Genomic DNA, 22,334 nt, shown 5'->3' on the forward strand with positions numbered 1-22,334 from the left:
TTCAGAGAAAAAAATAAGAATATTAGAATATTTCTCTTCAGAAATAATGTAAGCAAAAGTTTATTGTAGCAACATCTTTAAATAATTGAAAGAGAGAAAAATCCTCTCAATCTAGAATACCAAGACAAAATATTTTTCAAAAATGAAGGAGAAATAAGGAGCACACCAGGAGATCCACACTATAAGAAATCTTAAAGGATTTCCTCCACGCAGAAAGAAAATGATGAGAGACAGAAATCACAACCTACACAAAGACAGAAACAACATTGGATATGGTAACTATTTGGATAAATATATAAGCATTTTCTTTTTGTATTTAAATTGTTTGAAAGGATAATGGTTTTAAAGTAATAACATGCAGTTTTAGTACATGCAAAAAAAATACAACACTTTTCTAGAATAAAGAAGCTAATAGTAGTGATAACACTTTTGAAACAGACTGTGATATAGGGGAAGAGGATGTACAGTTTAATAAATTATTCTAAATTGGACACCACTCAGGTTAAAAAGACATGAAGCTCACTCTATGTTCCTTCCTGATCACACCACCATCATTTGTAGAAGTAATTTTCATAATTATCTTTGTTGTTTTAGTACCTAAATATGATTTTTAGATATTATATTTCAGTTTTGCCTGCAATCGGGTTTTAGAATATTGTAATAATTTACGTGGCAATTTTGTAAATTTTTTTTTGTTTCGGTTGAGGAGAGATTTAGTTCCTTTTATTTAAAATTACATTTATGTGAAACAATCATCCATGTGGTGGTACATAATTATAGTTTATTTTTGTTGAATTATTGTATTCAACTGGATGCATTTATATTTTACTGGTGCATTCTACTGTTGATGGAATATATTCATAATAATGTTATTATGAGCATTCTTATACATAGATCATGATCTACATAAGCATCATTTTTAAAAATCTTCATAGGAACTATTTCACAATTTTAGGATGTTTCATGATATCTATTTCTGATGATTCTCCATAAAAATTCTATATGTCATTTTAATCGATTTACTCAATGAATTGTTTCCAAACTGGAGGTTAGTCATGACATATTTAAAATGAGCACAATCTAGAAGGTATTTTAATATACATCAGAGTATTAACAGTTAAGGAAGTATGTTATGTGATGCACATAAAAAGATAACTTTTCTGCATAGAAACTAAATCTTACATAAATGTATATTTATTCATATTTAAAATGTTTCTTATTTTAATGTCTCCAAATAAATGAATCTGAATGAAAGTAGGGCCGAGAAATTAAAGCACACCAATGAAAAAGCTCTCAAGTTGTAAAACTTTCTTTAAACAAGCAAGTCTTAAATAAATCTTCACTTTTTAATGTAGATGTTTTCCCTAAAAAGAATTATATCATAAAGAAATATGTAGCATCAGTAATCACAAGTCATAGCTATGACTTTTCTTCTTCATGCTTTTTTCCTTCATCCTTCTTCTGTAACTTGAATATCCTAAACTTTCTACCTATTGATATTAAATTTAATCTCCCTTATCTGTACAATCAAGTCAATATTATTTGTTGTCACAAAGTTTACTGACTCATAGTTTTCTGCAAGAAGACACATGGTTCCCCACTTACTTTCTTTCTTTCAGCCAGCACCTCAGCTGCCTCAGAAAGGACAGAATGGCCTGTCTTAGCTTCTTATTCCCCCAGATCAGGATAATTGAGTGACTTGAAGGATACAGGAACCCAACAGCCTCAAAAATCATGCTAACTGAATTGTCCTGCAGAGTATAAGCACTCCAAACTGAGATGACTTGAGCCAGGAGGTTAGTGACAAATAGCAAGAGAAAGGAGATCACAGCTTGCATGGCTCTTACGTGGACCTTGGTGCTGGCATCTTGGCATCCATTGCCATTCAGTGGCATCTTCTTGAGATGTTTCCACATGGAAAGGATCAACAGCAGTAAAGCTGTCAGGGACATGATAAAGGGTATGACATGTGCAATCATGAATGTAGTTATATTTGAAAGGCGTAATATGTGCCTCAAGTTGGTCACCCAAGTGATGTTTCCTTCATGTTCATTCATCCTCACTTTTACTTCTAAGCTCACCACTGCAAGACGAAAAACCAAGAAGACCAAAGTGCCCGTCAGTATCATGAGAACCACTCTTTTAGCTTTCCATTTTAGGTGAAGAAAAAAAAGGCTGGAGAAATTGGCTATCTTGAGCAAATAAAATACGCTGAGGCTAGTGGTAAGACAGAGGTCAAAATGGTTGCTTACTATCCAGGCAATAAATACAATCATTCTTTCTTCTGAAGTATAAAAAACTGGATTAAACACAATTGCATACCAATTTAATACTATTACCCAGAGCGAAGCAATTCTGGAGACCGCCAGAGCAGTGAGGAGTCGATCCGCATAGGAAATATTTTGGCTCTTGAACCAGTCAATGCAGTTCACCAGGGCTATGAAGACATTGGCAACATTTCCTAGAATAAATTCAGCTATCACTAGGATAGAAAGAATGCTTAACAATAAACTGATCATGTCTGGGGAGGAAGGAGCCAAGCCTGGGAGGAAAAAATGCCGAATTTAATATCGCTGCTTGTGATTCCTTAATATTCTAAAGTTCCACCTGCACCTGGTTTCTATATGTGCAGTAAAGTTCTTGTTTTCTTTTAAATTTTGAGATCAATGTCAAGCAGAAAAACACTAAGGTCCAATGAATTCAAAGCTATTTTTACTAAAAACATTGCCCCAATGATTTAAATGAATTCTTTTTCAACACTGTGGTGCTTACCATAGGCTGGAATATTTCATAGTTAATGTTGAAGTGAGAGCCAAATTCTCATTTGTTAACATGCAAATAAAGACAGATTCTCTTTCATTGTTTTACAATTATTTGCCTTGTCTTACCTTTACATAATTTGAATTAATCATGTTGAGATGTTAGCTAGTAAAATTTAAAAACCTAATACATACAACATGCAGCATATACCTAAATTGATCGTTGGATCTTTTTCATCTAGTGATGACCATAATGACATTATTGCTGAGGAGGATTTATTTTAACAAAAACATTGGATTCGTGCAGAAAGGCTTAAAGGAATTTATCTATTGGTTTTTCAAGTGTTTCCTTCAAAAACTTTCATTTCTTCAGGACCCCCAGGAAGGCCGGTACCTTCTAAAATTGGGTGCTGATAACTAGTATTCATAAATAATTTCATTGTTTACAAGCTTACACACACACATGCATGCCATCGATACATTTCACTTGGTCTCTTGAGAAATTCTGAGAAACTGTAAGATACACACTATTGTCCTATAATTTCCCAAATTAAAAATAAATCTCATGGTGGCTTTTTAAAATTTAAATCCCTTTCTCCTATATCAGGCTTTTTTTTTTTTTTTTGGTCCATTATTAATATTTACCAAGCACTTTTCTCTTAGTTCTTTTATAACTGTTTCTTTCTTGAGTCTATATAACTAAAATATTCAGGAATTTTATATATATTCCAGAAAATCCATTCTGATTTTGATTGTAATTGCATTGGGAACAAGGATTTGGACACAATTGTTATCTTAGGAAATTGATTCTATCTACTCAAGAACATAGTATATATCTACATTTATTCAAATATTCTTTTATTTTTTTATTACAACTTAATAAAAATTTCAATGAAATATGATATATTATTTCTGAGGCTAATTTTCACGCATCCTATAGTTTTTGTTGCTATTGTAAAATAAAGTTCAGTTTCACATGTAATAATCTAATTGGTGAATAGGTATAGATGAATGTATTATTTGGCAATTTTGCTAAATATACTTATTTTATTAGATAAATTTATTAATTTTTTTTGGATTACTTTGGATTCGTCGGCGGCGGCAGCCGTCCGTCTCGAGAGACGATGGTGTAACTTCTTAAGAGTCTATCTGCACCGCCGAGAATGGCTGTGCAGTCCGACTCAGGAGTGACACGGTATCTGTCTCCTCCCGTGTTGAACTGACATCTTGCGATGAAGCTACAGAGCCTGGGCAGGGTGATATGGAGGGTCTGCTGTTGCCCATGCAGCAGACCCCCCCTCTCTTCGCAGCTGAAGGATCCAAAGGAAAGACGGAGTCAATACAGCTTGGCTTCAGGTGCGCCGCAGGAGTTGCCGGTGTTGACTACAACGTCAAACCGCCTTAGGGACTCCGGCTCTGGATTTTCTGTCGGGGTTTACTCCCTTAGCCTTTCCCCTGAAGAGGTATGCCGCAAGGCAGCGGAGGTTTTTTGGAATCAGAGTTTTCCTTCTCTGATTACTTTGGATTATCCACTGGTAAACCTGTTATCTACAAGGAAAATTTTGTTTTGTCAATTTCATTCAAATTCTCATAAGACTTATTTTTCTTTTCTTATTGTATTGGCTAACTGCTAACACAGTTTTTCTTAATCCTCATATCAGTGTAAAAGATTCTACATTTTACCATTAAGTTTAATTTTCCTGCATTTGTTTAGCATACACGTTTTATTGGTTTTCTGTCATTTACTTTTACATATGTTGGTTCAGTGAAAAGTTTGATCTAAAAATACTTCAACATTCAGAGTTCAATCAGGAGATGCAGCACACAGAGATTTGATGAGAAAATGTTTAACACAGAGAGTTATTAATTTAACAGAAGATTGGGATAATGAAAGCTTGACTAAAAAGAAGCAAAGAGGACTCTACAAATTACAGCAAAAGCAGATATGAGGAACAGTCATTATCCCTAGGGCTCAGATATGGCACCCAAAACAAAACTCCCACAAAAAATTAACCCCCTCATCCTGGCTAAAAACCAGACCTTGTTGAAGATGGCATAGCTATGGCTCACTGAGCTATGCCACCAGAAACTGCTGGAAATCCATTGTTTACACTGTGCCAGAAATCTACCTCCTGGGGGCTGGGAAAGCTGTTAACCAAGAAATGTCTTGCCAGAGGTGCTCTGCTGTAAACCAACTCAAGGGGCATGCTGGGAAAAGGGTGTTGCTGATCCACATGCACCACATGACAGGTCCCTGCACCGGAGAGGCTGCTGGGCTGAGTCAAGCTCTAAAAAATGTTTAGTTTGCCTGAATTTTTAATTTTTTGGTAAAAAGGTGTGCTTACATGCCTTTAGATTTTTATTAGCTACAGTTACTGTACTATGTTTCTAATATTATATATATTTGATTTTTGTCTATTCATAGATTTTCACAAAAAATCTTTTGATTTTACCCTCAACTGTATTTTATTTTAGTTTTCTATGTCATTGATTTCTTCATTTACTATGTATGCAGATTACAAAGGGGTAAAGAATGCAAGTTTGGGAATCAGATTGCTGGTCCTAACATTTAGATTTTTTTTCCATTTGCTAGTTGAGTGACTTTGGGCAACGTACTTAACCTTTTTTATTCCTCAGTTTCCTTCTACACCAAATATAGTATAACTGTTTTTACATTTAAACATGATAATACTTGTAGAACACTGAATATCATTTTCTATATACAATAAAGCTAGGTAAATATTCTATTCCTAACTTCTTTATATTTTTAAAGAGTTTTTGTCATTCATTTCTATTTTATGGCTTATTTATATTTATTGTAAAGTCAGTGAGCATAGGGAATAAAGTTTTCTTATATCTGTCAGTAATATTTTGCTTAGTATTTTAAAAATTAGATTTTGACCAAGGGTTTTGGAATGTGGCATCAAATTTACATGTTATTTCCTGTATTATTAATGTGCTTCAGGTCAAAGTGCATTCAAAGGAGACCTCTGGGGTGGCATTTAATATATAGCCCAGTGTTTGAGAATTTGCAGCAGTGTGTTTGTTTTAGAATATATTTGTTTAAATTCTGTTTCTTCTTTATTGCTTCATGTTCATTTGTGTTTGCATTTCCTTGTCATTGCATGATAGCAATTGGCTTGATTCCACATACACTCATTAACTTGCCAGCATTTCTATTTTCTTGAGTTAAATAACTGGCGCATTCATCCTTTTAAATTACTTTTTTAAATAAATGCTTTTATAGATAAGAATTGTCCAGTATTGGCTGAAATTTTCATGCTCCAATTTAGATAGTGCTTTTGTTCTTACTCAGTTCTAAATTTTGGATTAACTCCCAACATGTTTTATCTATGATTGAATTAGTGAGTAATTTATTTTCAATTATGATATAACAAAACTATTATTACTAATATTAGTATGTTTCATTAAAATATAGAAATGTGGTAATAGAAAAATATATTTTGTATGATATTCTTTTTTGTTTATTGATCAGTTTTTGTCTTAATACATGATTTATGTTTCCAAAGTTAAATGTTTCTTTGAAATAATTGTATGCTCTGTTACAGGACTATACATATATCAGATTAAATTTATTGTTTTAGTCAGATCATCTTTACAATTATTAAGTCTGCTTGATCTAACAGCTCATGAAATATTTTAAAAATTCACTATGTATTGATTAACATTTTATTCATCTTTTAAAAATTTATTCATTTAATTTGGTACTACATTTAAAAAAAACAGTCATGTCCCTAATTATTGTCTTTTTATTATTGTTGTTATTTTTATTAGTTTAAATATAATTCTTTAAATATTAATTTCTCCTTTAAAATTATTTAATTTCATATTAGTATTATTCCACTAGCTTTAGTTTGGTTGGTGTGTTAATTCAGATTTCAGCTTTATATTACAAAGCTCAATAAATAAGTAAACACATATGAGTGATTTAATTAAATGGAAATTTATCGCTCTCTCATACGACAGAAGTGTCCAAAGTTAAGTAGTTTGAACAACAAAATGCACAAGATAATATTAGGGCTCTGTCACTAACTAAGAGGTTAAGGGTGAATATTGGAAAGTATCTTGCAGTTTTCTGATCATGTATATTCTTACTTCTTTATCCATGTACTTTCAACCTTTTTCATTTAGTTCTTTTAGATGTATCTTGAATATAAAATAAAATATATAAATATATAAAAATACATTAACATATAAGATTTCATTCTAATATCAACATTATATTATATATAATATATATTTGCTAATCTGAAGCTTGAGAGTGTCTACCTTTTAATGATTAACAATTCATTTAGTGTTTCTGATAACTTTGGACACATTTTGAATGTTCTACTTGTGGTTTTCAGTTATACTTTCTTATTTCTTCTTTAATTTCCTTTGTCTGCTTTGTCTTGGTTTGATGAATCCATTGTTACTCCTTTTTCCTTACTACCTTTTTAGGAGTTTATTTACTTTTCATGTCTTTCATTAAGTAAAACACACTCCTTAATGTGTTTACCATGTTTCTTTTTACAATTGTGTCTAAAACCACTGTCTCCTTTTAATACAAGCAAAAGCATTAGCATATGTCAAAATCCTCTTGTACTTGCTACTTCTTATAATATATGTGATGTATATATTTTTGGTTTATTAACTAGCTTTGTTGAGGTATAATTTATATAGAATAAAATTCAGTAATTGTAATGTGCAGTTCATGTTATATAGGATTTATCACTAACTTGCTTCAAATTGCAAAATATCCATTTCATTACAACTTACACAACCAATGCTCTGTCATTCTCTCAGCCTACTTTAACATTTTGTTTTCTCAGCATCACTCCTTCCATCCCAATCTTTTTCTTTTAGTTTATTTTTTGTTTTTGCATTAGTATGTTTGGGCTGCTGTAACAAAATACCACAAATGGTGGCTTAAACAACACAAATTTATTCCCTAAGAGTTCTGAAGCCTGGAAGTCAAAGATCAAGGAGCCATCTGGGTTGGTGTCTGGAGAGGCTTCTCTTCCTGGCTTGCAGATCTCCACCTTCTCACTGTGTCTTCAGATGGTCTTTCCTCTGAGACTCTTGGTGCATCTTCCCCTTTTAATATGGACACCAAACCTATTGGATTAGGACCCACACTTATGACTTCATTTAACCTTTATGACCTCTTTAAAGACCCCATCTCCAAATATAGTTACATTGGGGGTTGGGGTTTCAATGTGTGGATCCTGGGGAACACAATTCAGTCCATAACAGTATTACAGAAGTAGATCTAGCAGTAGCATTTTCAGTGAAGAGGTGTGTTGTAGTAAATAGTTCAACTTTTTTATTTTGAAATGATACAATTTAATTCAAACTAAAATTTTAACCAAACAATTGGAACTATAGTTACAGCCAGAAGTTAGGGGGGCTTCTCTTTCTGGTATTGTAACCTTGGGCTGGGGGGCCTGATGTTAGGCTGGGACCTCTCGCTCTTCAGGGGTACCTCTGCAGGGCCAACAGAGATATATCCCTCAGGTTTTTATTGGCCACAAGTGATTGCGAGACCAGCCCATTCTACATCATATCTCTGCCCCTCTTACTGTTACGGAAACCAACCAGTGACAGCGTTCTTTGGCTTGCCAACAAACAGGCAAAAAGTCTGAAGACAGAGTTTGGGGGAAAGGAAATCTTTTATTTAATGACCACACAATTTTAAATAAAGACAGCTTTCTTTCTCAAAGCCCATTCCTTCTAAAATACTCAAAGAAAAATAACCCTGCCACTTTCTGCCAAATCAGATCAATTCTAGGCTGCTCCCAGAATTCCTTTTCTAGCCCAATGCATGTGCCCTAAACTACTCTTTCTGATGAGTCACGGTGTGCTCCCCCTGGTTGCTGGGGCAACATACATATGTGCAGTTGTCAGTGTTTCCCAACCCTTCCACCATTTCTTGGGGGGGGGGGTCCCCCTGTTACATTACCAGTGTTGATGTGGCTTCTTCTTTAAATCCCTTAGTTGTAGGACTTTCATTCTGCTAGATTTCAGATGGTTTGAAGTGATGGCTTTTCTACAGTTTAGCTGTAGTTTTGAAATGGTTGTGGGAGGATTTGAGTTCTCTATTAACCTATACCACCATCTGGTTGGAAGTGCTCACATGTGGTTTTATATTTTTTATTATTTTTTTATCCACACATAGGGCATCTTTTCATTATCTTAATAGAGAGAAGAAGGAAAAGAGAGAAAAACATCAATGCCACTCATGTCCAGACCAGGGATAGGACCCACAATCTAGGTATTATGCAGCCTTTCCAGGAATCAAACCCACATCCTTTCAGTTACAGGATGATGTTCCAGTCAACTGAGCCACACTGGCCAGGGGTTCACATGTGGATTTTAAAAGCTAATACTTTTGTGCTCACTTTGGCAGCATACACACTAAAAACTCATTCTCTTGTCTATTGCAGATTCAAAATGATATTATCTGCATATAATAATTATTTTACTTCTTCCAATTATTTATAATTGTGTGTATTGTCTTGTTTAATAAAATAGCTCAAACTTTTAAATTATTAAGTAACTGTTCTATTAAATGGCATCTTTGTTTATAAATGGAGAGTTTCATGAATAATATAATACTGCCTTAAACTTTGGGATCAATACTTTCAAAAATCATCTTCAAAAAATATCATTCTCTTCCTATATTTTTGTGTATGGTACTCTAATAAAACCTGCATAAAAATATGAAATGTGTTTTGTTTTTTAGACTGATCATATATTTCCCTTTTTTCTATCAAATGAAAACAATGATACATGTTAATCATGGTACACCAAACAATGGTATTTCTTCTGTTCTATGCACTCTAGATTTAATGAATTATCATATACATAGTCACATTTATGTAATATAATAAAATTGTAACCATAAAAAGAAAATTGAAATTTAGAAAGCAACTATAAAATAATGAGAGGTGATCTCCTGGTGGGGAAAATCAATCTGAATAACATGAGAAATTTTATCAAAAAATAATATGCCAGAAGAAAATTGATTAAGAATTCATAATGGAATAAAATCTGTCCAAAACAAACATCACCAGTGTATGACTTAGAAATGAATATTCTTACCATGCAAAAGATTAGAGTTCCCAACACTGAAATCTAAACACACTGAGGTGCAAATTACAATTAAAAATAACAATGATTTCCTGAGATAAGTTGTCAGTTCTTAAAAAAGCACATATATAGGTCATAAATTCTTCAATTAAAACGTAACATAAAATATGTTATGTGAAATACACATGGCTTTATAATTCAGAGGAATTTCTTGCAATATTTTATAAAATTAGATTGTTTATTTGAAAAGTTAAGATTAAGTCATTTACAATTTTTCTCATATTTTTTATATACCCACATGTATATATACTTCTATGTGATAAACAGGTAAGAATTTTCTAGATAAAACTTTGAAAATTATTCCATTACATACACAATGGTAAAACCAGTAGGAAGTGTAAAATGTTATAGACGCCATCAATTTGTTTCTGCTAGAACAGAAATGATTCCCCTCTTATTAATCTACGGTGTTGAAAGTTTCCTTTCTTTCAGCCAGCATCTCACCTGCCATAAAACTGAAAGAAGGTTCTGATTTAGCTTCTTATTTCCCCAAATTAGGATAAATGAGTGGTTTGAAGGATAGAGAATTGCAAGGACTTGGCCACACAGGAAGACTGACTCATTATGAAGACTATTAAAGCTCCAAACTGAGATGATTAGAGTCAAGAAGTAAACGACAAAGAGCAAAAGAAAGGAGATCACAGTTTGCATGGCTCTTACGTGGACCTTGGTGCTGGCATCTTGGGATCCTTTGCCACTGAGCTGCATCTTCTTGAGATGCTTCCACAGGGAAAATATTAACAGCAGAAAAGCTGTCAGGGACATGGTAAAGGGTATGAAGTTTGCAAGTGTGAATACAATTATATTTGAAAGGTGTATAGTGTCTCTCAATGTGGTCTTCCAAGTGATGTTTCGTTCATATGTATTTATCTGCATTTTTTCATCTATGTTCTCCACTGCAAGATGAAAAACCAACAATATTGAAGTGCCAGACAGTATCATGACAACCACTCTTTCAGCTTTCCATTTTAAGTGAAGGAAGAAAAGGTTGGAAAAGTTGGCTATCTTGAGCAAATAAAGAATGCCAAGGTTAGTAGCAAACCAGAGGCTAAAATGGTTGCTTACTGTCCAGGAAATACATAAAATAACTTTTACTTCTGAACTATAGAAAGCTGGATTAAACACAATTGCATACCAATTTAATACTATTACCCAGAGCAAACCAATTCTGGAGACGGCCAGAGCAGTGAGGAGTCGATCAGCACAGGAGATCTTTTGTTTCTTGACCCAGTCAATGCAGTTCACCAGGGCTATGAAGATATTGGCAACATTTCCTAGAACAAACTCAGCTATCACTAGGATAGAAAGAATGCTCGGTAATAAACTTATCATTTCTAGAAAAAGGAGGTCAACTGTAATATCACTGGTTGTGATTCCTTTAATGTTCTGACCTTAAGTTCTATTTGCCCCTGATCTTCAATGTGATACAATTCTTGTTTCTATGAAATTCTACAACCACCGTCAAGTTGGAAAGCAGCAAAGTATGTTAATAGAAGGGCTCGATGCTTTCTTTATAAAAACATTGTTATGCCCCAAACAGCTCAAATTAACTCCTATTCATATATTTTATGACCTTGCTATAGGTTGGAATATTTCATAATTGATGTTGTGAAAGCTGAATTCTCATTTGCTAGCATGCAAATATAGACATATTCTCTTTCACTGTTTTGCAATTTTTTTGTTTAACCTCTCCATATTTGTGTTCATCAACTTTGTTAATAGTGAAATTTAACAACCCAATACATTGACTATATAGTGAATGCTAATTGTTCAAAAAATTATGGCCATCGATGAATTTTTTATTTTTATTTAATTATTGAGGTAACACTGGTTAATAAAATTATATACATTTCAGGGGTACAATTCTATAATACATCATCTATATATTGTATTGTGTGTTCACTATCCAAAGTCAATCTCCTTCATTCACCATTTATCCTCCCTTTTGGATTTTAGTTTTTTTATTTAAGAATATGCTTTTATTTTGTAATCACTTTTAATTGTTATTCTATTACAGTTGTCCCAGTATTTCCCTCTTTGCCCTCCTCCGCCCATCCCACAGTCCATCCCCACACTGTTATCCATGTCCATGGGTCATTCATACTCATTCTTTGTCTAGTACCTTCCCCTTCTTTCCACCATTATCCTCACACCCTCTGGTTGCTTTTAGTTGATCTATGTGTGCATGCCTGTGGTTCTATTTTGTTTGTTAGTTTCCTTGTTCATTAGATTCCTCTTATAGGTGAGACCATATGGTATTTGTCTTTCACTAACTGGCTTATTTCACTTACATAATATTGTCCAGTTCCACCCATACTGTCACAAAAGGTAGGAGCCCTTCTTTTTCTCTGCTGCATAGTATTCCATCGTGTAAATGTACCAGTTTTTTACCCACTGATTTACTGATGGGCACTTAAGATTTTAGTTTTTAATGTCAGATTTATGAGGAAAGAATCCAAGCTTTTTCTATTAAAGCATCAAGGTTTTATTGAGTATCCCAGAAAGGCCAATATTCACTAAGTTCTCATTGCTGATAACTAACATTTAAATATAATTTTATTGCTTATAAATGCTTAGGCACACAAACACACAACACACACACACACACACACATCATGTATGGCAGGAATTATTGTCCCATAGTTTTCAAAATGAAAAATGAATCACAATCAGATCATCTATTTTTAAATCCATCTTTTATTTCACTCAGGGCTTTCAGTCCATTATTAATAGATATCAAACAGATTTCTCATGTTAGGGCTTTGATAAAGTTTCTCTTTTGAGTTTATTTAATATTTAAATACTAATTGTTAAGTTAAAGTGTTCAGAAATGTTATAAATATTCCTTGAAAGATTTAAATGAACATATAGTTTCCATTGGAGAGTAGACTTCTCTGTATACAAAAATTTAGTTTTATTTTCTCTATTTAACACATTTCAGACTATGTAATATATTAAGATTAATACATGTTAATATCAACTGCTACTCTTGGGTGTTATTAAGTTTTTATATCATAATTGTTTTTAGAGGACTAGCTTAGAGCTGAACTGTCATGAAAGAAACCCAAGATTCTCAGCTTTGTATATCTCTGATCTTGGGCTCTGTTTTAAACTACTCTCTGCTTCAGTGTAATCATCAGCAAAAAATCAGATAACCATGATAAGCTTTCTGGTGGTCTCTGTGAGGAGGAAGTACACCATTTGAGTAGAGTGCTTTCAGTTGTGTGTGTCTGGTACAGACAACAGGCACAGAGGATTGTTACTGATTTGATCCTGTGTTTTCTGGTACTTTAAGATTAACCCAGGAGAACTTCCACTTATGAGTGGGAAAAGGCAAAATTTCCTCCTGCAACAACCAAGATAAGGGGAATAAATTATCAAAATTATGTTTTCACTGTATCACAGAGTTGTGTAAGGAAAGAGGACCAGTGAACTAAAATCCAGGTAGAAGGGGGATCTTTACATGAACAGATGATCTATATATTCAGTGCAATCATGATCAATAATAGAAGGCCATTTTTCAAAAAGAGAAAGTATTTGTTTAAGGAAATACAAAATACTGGCAATGGCCAAAAGAGTTTTTTAAAAGAACAGACTTAAGGAATTACAGTTCCCAATTTTAAAGCTTGCTACAAAGCTGTTAATCAAGATAGTGTATTACTTTAATAATGACACATATATCTCAATGATTTTAAAACTTTTTCATTTCATGACACACATAAACATACATTTAAATGCAAATATTTTAAGTTTTGAATAATAATTGCTAGAAAAATGATACTTTATGTAATTCAGTCATTATTTGTTGCTCATCACTAAAATCCTTCTACACGTCAAGTATTTTTGTTGATGCAATGTGATTACAGTATATAAATAATTTATTGTTAACTATATTCACATCAAGGCCTCACCCAAGTCCTATAACAAATAACTAAATGTAATTAGTAAGAAATATTGTAGAAGCTAAATTAGAAGTTATAAGAAAAGTATACTGGGAATATACATGAGGAAACTTCAAATGCTACAATGCAGAATCAATTATGGTTTTATGAAGACAGGGGTATTTTGTGGGAACTTGAATTATTTAGAATTTATGAGGAAACAGAGAAACAAATTCAAGACCGATGTGAGGGTTTATCACATTATCAAAGTGACATGAACTAGCTATGACACCCTTCTAAATGAAGGAACTTCTTTTGTTTTACAATAACTTGTTGCCTTTTCCATTGAAATGTTACTAAGTGCTCTCCAACATCTGTCCTCAATTAAATGTTTCTACTTCTTTTTTGAGCTATGGAGTGACTGTATTTTTCAACCTCCCTAACAGATGGTGTTATAATGTGACTGAATCTGATCAATGTCTTGTGAGTGAAGATTGTATGCACCATTTACAGGCCATCCTCCCAAAATCGTCCTACACAGGCTTCTGCTTACATCTTCGCCCTCCCTGCTGTCTGGATTGGTTATGACTCCGCGGCAATCTTGGAAGCGCCGTATTCAAGATGGCGGCTTGCAATCAGCCTGATTCCCTAGGTAACTGCTCACAGAGGATCCTCAGACACATCAGAACTGTTAGAAAAGCAATAATAAATTTAGATTATGTATGGGTCATTTTATGTTTTGGAGTCTATATGTGACAGCTTTCCTTTCACCAGCCTAAGGCAGTGACTGGAACTGAGCATGTCAAGATTTGTTTGGAGGCAATCTGACGGATGAAGAAAAAAAACTAGGATTTCTAAGCCGCCTGCAGATCTTATCATGGATTTTGTTATCATTGGTTTTCCAGACCTAATAGTGTTTATTCACCTATTGATTTAGTCTTTAGAATATCATTTTCATGAACTATCTGATGTGCTGGCTTTTTGGTCCTGAGGTCGTCGTGGTGTAGCTTCTTAAGAGTCTATCTGCACCGCCGAGAATGGCTGTGCAGTCCGACTCGGGAGTGACACGGTATGCACATCCCACAGAATGAGGCTATATTTTACTAGGTTATTTTTAAAAATAAAAAATCAGACGTGGGAAAGATTTATCTTAAGGTATAGGCAATGTTGTTAAAATTTCTTGATACTAAGAATAATATGGAGATGTAAATTCAGTTGTTGAACAAGTTTATACATTTCTTTCCTATAAAAGATCTTGCTACCAAATTTATGTCAAAACACTTTCTATTTCATCATTTTACACAAGATTTTAATAAAAACATATCTTGAAGACATTTTTATAATTGCATAGACATCATGAGTAACAATTTTCATGCATGCATAAAGGTGAATGACTTATATACCATAATTTTTTACTATTCTTACATCAAGCATATTATTAAGACAGAGAAGAGTTGATTCTTCCTGTCTAAAGTTGAAAAGAAATTTTCAAGTTTTAAGATGGAGAAAGTGACTCGCAATTCAGAAGCCCGAGGTTCATTAGTGATAAAAAAAGAATTCCTACTTCAAAAATGTTCTAAATTGAAAAAAATGAAATAAATGACTTTCCTAACCACATATGAAACCATAACAGCATTTTTAAAAATGTCATGATCATTTTTCTTTCCTCTTCATCTCTATTGTAGATCTTGATTCTTTTCTAAGCTTTTACCTACTTCTATTAACTGGAATAATCTCTAATACTGTTTATTGTAGATGTATATGAAATATATTTTAAATATCTTAATCACTTCTTAATTTCATTACATACATCTTTTCTTAACAGTTCTGGTTGCCATTAACCATGAAGTAAGAATTCAGTGGAATTATATCTATCCCAAACATCCATCCTTAATGTGTGATCTAGAATGAATACTATTACCATCCCAAAAATTGGAGGTTCAAACAAAAAGAAAATATAAACACACTCTGGCACTTACATATGATACTAATTACAACAGAAAATATGAGTGATTTCTTCAGATGAGTTTTCAGTTTTAAATATGCATAAACATGAATCATAACTTTTTATTGCAAAATAACAGAATATGTACATGAAATACACATGGCTTCATAATCCTGAAGAATTTCTTACACTATTTTGTAAAATTAGATTGCTTACATAAAAATGTAATTTTGTAATTTTTATAATCTTTCTTGTATTTTTCACAAACATGCACACATATATATTTTTGTGATAAAATAGGTAAAAGATTTTTTAGGTATACCTTACTCAATTTTATATACATTAAGAAATGTAGTAGAAAGTACAAAATGTTAGAGACTCCATCAGTTTGTGTTTTTCCAGAAGACACATGGTTCCCCACTTATTTCCTTTCTTTCAGCCAGCACCTCAGCTGCCACAGAATTGGCACAATGGCTGGTCTTAGCTTCTTATTCCCCCAAATCAGGATAATTGAATGACTTGAAGAATACAGGAGTCCAAAAACACAACAAAACATTTCAAATGAATTGTTCTGCGGAGTATTAGAACTCCACATTGAGGTGATTTGAGCCAAGAAGTAAATAAAAAATAGCAGGAAAAAGGAGATCACAGTTTGCATGGCTCTTACATGGACCTTGGTGCTGGCATCTTGGGATCTATTGCCACTGGGCTGCATCTTCTTGAGATGTTTCCACATGGAAAAGATCAACAGCAGTAAAGCTGTCAAGGACAATGTGTACAATTGTGAATACACTCAAATTTGAGAGGCTTACAACGTCCCTCAAGTTGGTCACACAAGTGATGTTTCCTTCACATACATTCATCCCCATTTCTACTTCTAAGCTTATCACTGCAAGATGGCATGCCAAAAAAACCAAAGTGCCCACCAGTATCATGACAACCACTCTTTTAGCTTTCCATTTTAGGTGAAGAAAAAAGAGGCTGGAGAAATTGGCTATCTTGAGCAAATAAAGAATACTGAGGCTAGTAGCAAGCCAGGGGCTAAAATGGTTGCTTACTAACCAGGCTACATAAAGAATTATTCTTACTTCTGAGCTACAGATAGCTAGATTAAACACAGTTATATACCAATTTAATACTGTTACCCAGAGCAAACCAATTCTGGAGACCGCCAGAGCAGTGAGAAGTCGATCAGCACAGGAGATCTTTTGTTTCTTGACCCAGTCAATGCAGTTCACCAGGGCTATGAAGGCATTGGCAACATTTCCTAGAAAAAACTCTGCTATCACTAGGATAGAAAGAATGCTCGGTAACAAATGCATCATGTCTAGAAAAAGAAGGTAAAGTCTAATATCACTGGTGTTGATTTCTTTAATATTATGACCTTAACTTCTATCTGCAGCTGATCTTGAATATGTATAAAATTCTGGTGTTTTTAAAAAACCTATGGCCAATGTCAAGCAAGAAAGCTACAGTATGGTAATGAAAGAATTCTATGCTTTTCTTTTATGAAAAACATTGTTATGCCCCAAACAGCTTAAATTAACTCCTATTCAAATATTATATGCCCTTACTATAGGCTGGAATATTTCATAACTGATGTTGTTGTGAGAGTTGAATACTCATTTGCTATCATGCAAATGTAGACATATTCCCTTTCATTGTTTTGCAATTTTCATTGTTTAATCTCTCCACAATTTGTGTTCATCAACTTGGTCCTTAGTAAAATTTAACATCTCAATACATTGACTATATAGTAAATACTAAATTGTTCTTTAGAGCTGGTTCATTGACAGAATCATCATCACTATGGATTTTTAAAATTTTTATTGAATTACTGAGGTGACATTGGTTAATGAAATTATATAGTATGCAAGTGCTCAATTCTATATCATCTGCATATTGTATTGTGTGTTCACCACCAAAACAGGTCTCCTTCCATCACCATTTATCTCCCCCTTTTGTTTTTTATTTTTAATGTTAAATTTATGAAGAAAGAATTCAAACTTTTTCTATTAAAGCATCAAGATTTTCTTGAGTACCTCAGGAGGGTCATTTCTCACTAAGATCTGGTTGCTGGTGATTAACATTTAAGTATAGTTTTATTGTTTGTAAAGGCATAATCACACAAACACATGCACATACACATCTTATGGATGGAAGGAATTCTTGCCCCATAAGTTTCAAAATGGAAAATAAGTCTCAGTATGGTCATCTAGGTTTAAATCCATCTTTTATTTCATTATTTCAATATTAATAGATATCAAACATATCTCTCATGTTAGGGCTTGAATAAAATTTCTCCTCTTAGTCTATCTAATATTTAAATATTAATTACTTAATTAAAAATTTCAGAAATGTTATAAATATTCTTTGGAAACTTCAAAAGCATATGTGGTTTTCATTTAAGAGTCTAGATTCTCTGTATACAAAAATTCAGTTTTATTTTCTCTGTACAACTCATTTCTAACTACTTAATGTATTAAGATTAATAAATGTTAAAACCAACCACTAGCCTTGGATGTTATTGTTTCAGCTTTTATATTATAGTTGTGTTTACAGTATGAACTTAGAGATGGATTGCCATGAAGGAAACCAGAGATTCTCAACTTTGTTGTGCCTGTCTGGTTCAGAAAACAGGCACAGAGGATTGTTACTCATTTGATCCTGTGTTATCTGGTACTTCAAAGTTAACCCGGGAGAACGTCTGCTTACGAGGACAATGCAGCAGTAGAAAAAGGTGAGATTTTCTCCTGCAACAAGCAAGATAGGGGAATAAATTGTCAAAACTATGTTTTAACTGCATCTTTGGGTGGTGTAAGGAAGGAGGATGAGTGAACTAAAATCCAGGTAATAGGGGAATCTTTAGATAAACAGATGATCTATATACCAGTGCAATCACGATCAATATCAGGAGGATATTTTGCAGAAAGTAAAACTATTTCTAAAATGTTTATGGAAATGCAAAGTACTCACAACAGCCAAAAGAATTTTTTAAAAGAACGAACTTAAAGAGTTACAATTTCTAATTTTAAAGCTTACTACAAAGCTGTACTAATCAAGATAATGTACTACTTGAAAAATGATAGACATATATACTGGCAATTTTCAATGTTTTTTTACTTCATGGAACATTTAAACTAATTTCTAAAACTATTCAGCACAGCAAAAAATATATCTTTTCTGATCTGACAAGAAACAGGTAAAATTTTGATTCATTCCCATTGGACAGTTATTGTGTTGCCTGTATTTGACAGCCTAGGGTAAAAGAGCTCAGTGGCAATGACTAAATTGTCAGGTATTGCAGTTTTTAAAATTCTTGCAGTACACTAGTTAAAAATCGCTGATATATATCAATGGAACATGATTGAAGTTCAGATATTAACACTCACCACCATGGTCAGATAATGTTTAGAAAGGTACCGTGTCAATTCAGTGGGGAAATTAACTCTCTTTTTTTTCAACAAATGATGCTGGCAATATTGAATACCAATACACATAAAGTTTAATTTTTCCCTTATTTTATATAATATACAAAAATTAATTTAAAATTGATCAGAAATCTAAATGGAAGAGCTACACCAATAAAACATTTAGAATATAACATAGGAGAAAAGTTTTGTAAACTTGGGTTAGGTCAACCTATTAAAATTAACACCAAAAGCATGATGCATAAAATTTAATACAATAAATTGAACTACATAAAAATTGAAAACTTTTGCTCTGTGAAATAAATATCTGATTTCAAAAAATGTAGAACTACAGTAATAAACTCAATGTGATATTGTTGGTGCTTATACAAATACAATAATGGATAGAACAGAATGTTTAATAATAGTCCCACACACGTGTGGTAGTTCATTTTCAACCAAGAAACTAAAACAACTCAATGGGAAATAAAATTCTCTTCAATAAGTAATGCTGGGAAAGTGAATAACAGTGTAAAAAAATGAACTTCTATTCTTATGTTACTGGAGAGACACCTGAGTCAGAGAGCTCCTCCCACCTCCACCTCCAGCTTGTTCCTTGGTCTTTTTCCCATTGCAAGAGATTAATTCAAGCAAGAGACAACACGTGTAGTGGAAATAAGATAACAAGTTTAATTATGAAACACATACGAGCACAAAGCTGCAAGCAGGCATCCAGCTAGTCTAAATGTCCATAGTAAGTTTGTTCCATACACTTGAACCAAGGCTACAAGTGGGCACTCAGCTAATATGAGTGTGCCTACTATTGGGGTTCATGGGTTACGTACTTCAGTCAGTTTCTAGGTACCCCTCCTTCTCCCCCTTTTAAACCTTGGGAATAATGTACAGCTACAGAGGCTCTCCTTTTCAGCTAGTAAAAGCTCTTTGTCTTCGTTAGTGAAATTGCTACACAGGCTGCCTTTCCCAGCACAGAGTTTCATGGAGTCCCCTCCCCCTGCGCTATCCTTGCTAAGGGTGTTTGGAACCCTGGCAATCTTATGGGACCAGGCTCAGCACTGCTGAGTCAACAGGTGAGACATGTCTCCCTCCTCCTCCCTGCCTTAGTTTACTACCTATCCTACCTAACATTTGCCCCTCAAGCATTCAGAACCCAAATATTTGTGGACCTTCGTAGATGACCACTCTGGCTACTCCCTGCTGTAAAAGAGATGCTGATACTTCTTTGCGTTCCATGTGCTTGCCAATTATTAGTTGGAGGAGGTGGAGGGAAATGTCTGCCAATTGGTCCATGATAGATGTCCAGAGCCTGGGGTCCTGAGGGTTGATCGTAATTATTGTATCCTGGAGGTGACAAATTTCACAAGAAGGCTAGTGGAATGGAGGACCTGGGACACTATCTGATAAATACTAAATCCAACAGGGTTACAAAATTTTTTTTCTGGGTGAGGAAGCTGAGCATATTGACAGGCTGGTAGAAATGTGAGAAAGACAATTATATGAAGGCCTATTTGTTGTGTTACTTACCTGTAACAGGTTTTTGTTTTTGAAGAGGAATTTGAGGTCCTCTGCCAGCTCACAGAAAGAGCAGGTAGTACTGTCCTGCTGTTTTGGAAATCCTAAAGGAGTTGGCTCCTTTCACAGTTTGACTTGAGAGTGATGTATCCAGCTGGAGAAATCAGGGACCTTGATGGCTGACAGGGAAGACAAAAGAATAAGGAGGGGTCCTTTCTACGAGAGTTGTACTTGAAAACTATGGAAACCATCCCTCCAAACTTTTAAATAGACTGTCCCATGGTTTAACGTGTTTGTGTTGGTAGCCTTCGGTTTGTTTTTATATTTCTGTAATGCATTTTGTACCTGTCCTAGATTAATGGTGCAAGACAGTTTAGGGTTTGTGTTGTATATTTATGGCCCAGTTCCTCTGTGAGGGAATAGATAAGTAGGTCATTTACATATGGGATTACTATGCTACCCCCCAGCTCAGGTGATAGGTCCCTTAAGTCCTCTGCTAATGCTTTTCTAAATGAATGGGGGCTGTCTCTAAACTGCTGAGCGAGGACAGCCCAGCTTAGTTGTTGTTTATGTCCTTGTGAATCTATGTAAAAGTAAGGACAAGTCCTGGTTGTGGGCTTTTCTGTTGCTCCTAGTAGCAGAAATAGTGCAGGATTCTGAGGAGAGCTGTCTAAAGAAGGAAGTAAGAGCACAGTAGGTGGTCCCAGTATCCAGTTGCTTCCCAAATCTGCCTTAATTTGTTCTACAAGAGAAAAGAGCTCGTGTACTAGCTGAGGGCCACATTCTCCTGCAGCTTCAATCAGTGGCGAAAGCTTAGCTGGCTGGAAGGTATGAAGGCTGCTAATTGAGTTGAAGGTCCAGGACATGGCAGTAATGATGAAGATGTTGAGGATATCTCTTTTAAAGGGGTTTTTCCTAAAGGTGGAGGTATGGACAGGGAGGTGCCTATGGAATGGCCACTGGGTGGCATCGGGGTAAGTGTTAGCTTATATTTATAGCACAGGTTCCCTCCTACCCCTCAAATAGAAGAATACCTGCATGTAGGGGGTTTCAGGATTCTTAGGATATAATCCTAGCAATGGAATTGCTGGATCAAAAGGCAGTTCCATTTTCATTTTTTTTTTTTTTTTTTTATTTTGGTTTTTCAATTACAGTTGTCCCCTTTTCCCCCAATTTCTCTCCCCCACCCAGCCCACCCCCTCTCCCGCAATCATATCCCTCCCCGCTGTCCATGTCCATGAGTCCTTCATACAGGCTCTTTAATTAAACCCTTCCCTTACTTATCCCCCTTCTCTCCCTCTCCCCTCCCCCCTATTGACTGCTACTCTGCTTTTTGTTCTATTTAGTTCCTTTGTCTGTGTTGTTCTTTAGTTTCCTGTATTAGGTGATATCATATGGTATTTTTCTTTCTTTGCCTGGCTTATTTCACTAAGCATAATTCTCTCTAGTTCCATCCATGTTGTTGCAAATGGCAGGAGTTCCTTCTTTCTTTCTGCTACATAGTACTCCATTGTGTAAATGTACCACAGTTTTTTGATCCACTCATCTACAGATGGGCACTTAGGTTGTTTCCAGCACTTAGCTATTGTAAACAGTGCTGCTATGAACATAGGGGTGCATAAGTTCTTTTGAATTGGTGTTTCAAGATTCTTCGGGT

At 34.3% G+C, this 22,334-nt stretch overlaps 3 protein-coding genes across 3 annotated transcripts; all 3 read right to left on the reverse strand.

Moving 5' to 3' along the window:
• Window positions 1-1,601: 1,601 nt before the first annotated feature.
• On the reverse strand, window positions 1,602-2,610 carry LOC150011391 (taste receptor type 2 member 31-like). Its single transcript, XM_090275440.1, has one exon. It carries the CDS (start codon window positions 2,517-2,519, stop codon window positions 1,602-1,604), a length of 918 nt encoding a protein of 305 aa, XP_090131566.1. The 5' UTR covers window positions 2,520-2,610.
• A 7,703-nt stretch (window positions 2,611-10,313) lies between these two features.
• LOC150011392 (putative taste receptor type 2 member 33) lies at window positions 10,314-11,243 on the reverse strand. The gene has a single exon (XM_090275441.1). It carries the CDS (start codon window positions 11,241-11,243, stop codon window positions 10,314-10,316), a length of 930 nt encoding a protein of 309 aa, XP_090131567.1.
• Window positions 11,244-16,158: 4,915 nt separating this feature from the next.
• Window positions 16,159-17,062, reverse strand: LOC150011393 (taste receptor type 2 member 46-like). The gene is given in 2 exon segments (XM_090275442.1): window positions 16,159-16,513; window positions 16,515-17,062. Coding segments are annotated over 2 exon segments (903 nt in total).
• Between the last annotated feature and the right edge of the window lie 5,272 nt (window positions 17,063-22,334).

Source organism: Furipterus horrens, unplaced genomic scaffold (genome assembly GCF_987537825.1).
Source record: "Furipterus horrens unplaced genomic scaffold, mFurHor1.1.pri manual_scaffold_4, whole genome shotgun sequence".
NCBI lineage: Eukaryota > Metazoa > Chordata > Mammalia > Chiroptera > Furipteridae > Furipterus > Furipterus horrens.

Excerpts from the sequence above, each read along its gene's own strand:
- LOC150011391 (XM_090275440.1), bottom strand. The coding sequence starts at position 2,519 with ATGATCAGTTTATTGTTAAGCATTCTTTCTATCCTAGTGATAGCTGAA.
- LOC150011392 (XM_090275441.1), bottom strand. The coding sequence starts at position 11,243 with ATGATAAGTTTATTACCGAGCATTCTTTCTATCCTAGTGATAGCTGAG.